Source organism: Colobus angolensis, unplaced genomic scaffold (genome assembly GCF_000951035.1).
Source record: "Colobus angolensis palliatus isolate OR3802 unplaced genomic scaffold, Cang.pa_1.0 Scaffold12, whole genome shotgun sequence".
NCBI lineage: Eukaryota > Metazoa > Chordata > Mammalia > Primates > Cercopithecidae > Colobus > Colobus angolensis.
Genome location: NW_012113141.1, coordinates 13496990 through 13501239, shown reverse-complemented (window position 1 = coordinate 13501239; position 4250 = coordinate 13496990). Strand labels below are relative to the sequence as shown.

The following is a 4250-nucleotide window of genomic DNA, read 5'->3' as shown; positions in this document are numbered from 1 at the left end:
CCTACCCCAGATTCCAGCCCTTTTCCCAGGACCCTATGTGTACACAGCCTGGCATTTGAGGGCTGCTCTCAGCTTACAAGATCTGTGTGCGTCGGGCCATCTCATGCAGATCTCACATGGCCAGGGCTCTTTCTTCTGCTTTCTGGACCTTCCCTGTTGTTCCTTAGACCAGGCAGAATACAGAGTAGGAGTTTGTTACAGATCCAGGGTTTGATGGATACCTGAGTAGCCTTAGGGAGGTAGAGAGCTTGCTGCAGGCACAGTCCCAGGGAGCCACTGTTTGCTGCCCCATGGTTCTGTCCAGGTCCTGGGATGGGAGCAGTCCCATGCCCACTGGCCAGTGTTCCTCCCAGGGTCCTCTGGCAGAGCTGCACCCCTGCAGACACCACATGTTCCTAAAATCCTCTGAGCCCTGCTCTTGTGGGTCCATGCTGCTTTCAGCAGTATTGGGCCTGTGGCCAGCACAGGGTCTTGAGCGGCAACCAACCTTCTTGGAAGAGCCCTGTCTACCAGCCTTTGCAGCTCCAGGTCAGGTCCCAAATCTTCCAGCTGTGTGATCTTGACCAAGACATTTACATTTTGAATCCTTGGCTTTCTTATCTGCATCATTGGCAGGAGGAGAGATACCTCCTGGGCTATGGAGGGCCAAGAAAGGGCTTTGGCCATGGGGACATTTGCTGGCACCTGGAAACGTCTGAGACAGAAGAGGGTCATAAGTTGAGAGGAAACTCAAGTCTCCAAGCAGTGCTAATTGTGGTCCCATGTGGGAATAGCTGGGCCTTACACCCAGTCCCCCCACAGCACCAGGCAATTTTTTGAATGTAAGAATGTGTCAGATTAATTCCCCCAACACCCTTTGAAGACAGGAGGCCCCACTTGGCTCCTGGGAGCCCTGCCCACCTCCTCCTGGGTGTCTGTGCCTGGCCGCCATGTGCCATTCGCTCAGTCTCAGCCTCACAGTGTCTCCCCCACCCTTCTGATGGACAGGTGACAGTTCAGTACATGCAGGACAATGGCGCAGTCATCCCCATGCGCATCCACACCATCGTCATCTCTGTGCAGCACAACGAAGACATCACACTGGAGGAGATGCGCAGGGCCCTGAAGGAGCAGGTCATCAGGGCTGTGGTGCCGGCCAAGTACCTGGACAAAGACACCGTCTATCACCTGCAGCCCAGTGGGCGGTTTGTCATTGGAGGTCCCCAGGTGCATCCTTGTCTCTGAACGAAGCCCTGGTTTGTCTTTGTTACTGGGGTTGCTTATGTCTCAGAGCAGGAAAACCGTAAGAGTTAGCTTGGAGTGGGTCAGCTGGCTCTGGCCATGGACTAAATGTAAAGCTGGTGAATTTTAGCCTCTGTACATTTAGTGCGGTCTCTGGGGAGGTCTGCTGTGTGTCTGACAGTGTGTGAGAAATTGGGGACATGCCCCTAGGATTCCTCCACTTAGCACCGCCGGGCCCTCCCACTCCTGCCATCTCAAGTGACCACGACCTTACCCATGGCTGCTGCGCCTCGCCCTGCTCTGGTGCACATTCCCCGCTGCAGCATTTGCAAATGGCCAGCTGTTCCCAGGTGGCTGTTTCCAGAGCTGTTGTGGGTGCCAGGGTGGGGCAGGGTGTTTTAGACAGGGCGCCACTGGCCCCTCTCCTGTACTGCAAGTGTGAGGAGTGGAGGTTGCAGAGCACCGCTGCCAGGCTGCTGCCCACTGCCTGGGCCCTCAGCTTGCGTGCTTTGCCACAGAGCTGAGCCCCATCCTGGGTTCCAGGAGCAAGTAGAATGTAGAAACACAGGGTAGAAGGAGGTAACACTTAATTGTTTTTTCTTGCAGGACTTCTCAAAGCCTAGACATACTAGTGTGAACTGTGGATCTCTAAAAGGGGGGGTAGAGTAGGCGAACTTCCCCAAATCATATAACATAGAACTCTCACCCTTTTAAAGACATGACTATTGACTGGTGTTGCCCAGAGCACACTTGGGAAGTGGACAACATGGCATTTGCTAGGTGGCACCAGCCAGGGTTGTATTTATGACAGTGCAATTCCTGCCTGCAGCAATTCCTGCCTGCGGTTGGATCTCTCCATTGTGATGGACTCAGTAACAAAGGCTGTGGTCCCTATTATGTGGTCCATAATAGGGAGTGGCTGTGACCCCAGAGAACCCCTGGCCCACCTTCTGCCCTTTCTAATGAAGCTTTGGCAGGTTACCTGATTTCAGTATGTGGCCAGTGACTGAGCTGGGAGTAGAGTCCAGAGTTTTGGGCAAAGGGGTCTTACGAAAATGTCTCTGGGCAGCCCCAGGACATCGTTCCTAAGTTGCAGTTCAGCTGCCATCAGAGTGCTTCAGCCCCCTCTAGCATCTAGGGGCTGGCTCTGCTTCTTATCTTGATTTCTCTCCCTCTGCAGGGGGATGCGGGTGTCACTGGCCGTAAGATTATTGTGGACACCTATGGTGGCTGGGGGGCTCATGGTGGTGGGGCCTTCTCTGGGAAGGACTACACCAAGGTGGACCGTTCAGCTGCATACGCTGCCCGCTGGGTGGCCAAGTCTCTGGTGAAAGCAGGGCTCTGCCGGAGAGTGCTTGTCCAGGTAAGTCCCCTCCACCTACCACCATCCTGTTGCAGCGGAAGACCCCTGCCCAGCTCTGCCCTGAGTAAGGGGATGTTGGCCCGGTGGGAAAGCCACACGCTTTGCCAAAGGTTGTGATTGTGTGATTGTGTTGGGCACTGTGGCCAGGGCTCTGAAAACCTGGGGGAGGGAAAACCAAAATCTTCAGGGAGAGGGGCATGTAGAATAACTGTCCTCGGTGAAGATAGCAGGAAAATTGGATGGGAGCATGCTGGGCAAGAGACGTGTGGTCCCCGCTGGTGCCTTCAGAAGAAGGGCAAAGCTGCTGAGAGGGGCAGGGCCCACACAGAGGCTTCAGTCCCTGACGCTGCGCCTTGCTGGAAGGTTTCGTATGCCATTGGTGTGGCTGAGCCGCTGTCCATTTCCATCTTCACCTACGGAACCTCTCAGAAGACAGAGCAAGAGCTGCTGGATGTGGTGCGTAAGAACTTCGACCTCCGGCCAGGTGTCATTGTCAGGTAAAGTGCCATGCTCTGCTATTACACAGGACCTTGCTCCCTCCTTGCCCAGATGCTCACTTCACCTGAAAGGGAGGCAGAAAGGTGGATGTTTCTGCCTCTCAGAAGTGGGAGGGTCTATGAGCTCCTGGTACAGCACAGTGCATCCCTAGGGCAGAAAGCCTGGCTGTCAGGTTGAAGGAGGCTGCCCCTGGTTCCTGCTGGCCCAGCCAACACCAACTCCGGTGGGGCCATCTCTGAGCAGCTGGGAGGCAGGCAGGGATCTTAGGAAAATAATTATTAATATAAGGCCAGATGGCTCAAATGGCTGGGAATCGAGTCAGCAAGTCTATTCCCCGTTTCCAGAGCTTGGTGGTGTCGACATTGGTCTGGGCCAGGTAAGTGGAGTGGGAGGAGAAAGGCATCTGAAGGCTGGAGTTAGGTCCTGGTCCCTCAACCCCTGAGCATCCGTGGGGCTATAAAACGAGACTGTGGTATGGCACAGATAGGATGTGTGTGCAGCTGCTGGGGGGAGGTGTAGTGCCATGTGAGGAGGGCTGTGCTACAGTTCGTTGCTCCCTCCTGTCCTTGAAATGGAGAAAGAAACCCTGCTCCTGTTCCATCTTCCAATGCCCTTCCTTTCTGCTGGACATGCAGGGATTTGGACTTGAAGAAGCCCATCTACCAGAAGACAGCATGCTACGGCCATTTCGGAAGAAGCGAGTTCCCATGGGAGGTTCCCAAGAAGCTTGTGTTTTAGAGCCGGGGGAGCTGGGCCTGGTCTCACCCTGGAGGCGCCTGGTGGCCATGCTTCTCTTCCCCAGAGCCCTGGCTGCTGATCGCCTTCCCCACCCACCAACCCTTGGGGCAAAGCCAGGTCCCTCTCATTTAGCCTGTTCTGTCATCACCAAGGCCGGCTGGAGGCAGGGGCTTCCTGGTGCTGGAGGTTGGCTCTTGATGTGAGGATGGGCATGGTGTTCTGCCGCTCTGTCAGACTGGGGCAATGTTAATTTAGTGGAAAAGGAACCCCGTCAAGAGTGAATTCCCTCACTCGCCTCCCCCGACAGCTGGACCCTGGCCAGCTCCCCCTCTCTCCCCTTGTCTGTGCCAGGTGAGGTCAGGACATCTCACAGACCTCAGGGCTCCTTGTGGGCCTGTGCTCCTGGGCCTCCCTTTCACAGGCAGCCAGC

General features: G+C 55.5%; 1 protein-coding gene across 1 annotated transcript in view; it reads left to right on the top strand.

Annotated features, from left to right (window-relative positions):
- MAT1A (methionine adenosyltransferase I, alpha) overlaps positions 1-4249 on the top strand; it is a 40448-nt gene extending 36199 nt beyond the window's left edge. The window contains exons 7-10 of the mRNA XM_011929182.1: positions 988-1206; positions 2402-2584; positions 2948-3081; positions 3718-4249. Coding sequence (XP_011784572.1) covers positions 988-1206; positions 2402-2584; positions 2948-3081; positions 3718-3820 — 639 coding nt within the window. The 3' untranslated portion in view covers positions 3821-4249. The remainder of the gene's footprint in view (positions 1-987; positions 1207-2401; positions 2585-2947; positions 3082-3717) is intronic.
- The last annotated feature ends 1 nt before the right edge of the window (position 4250 follows it).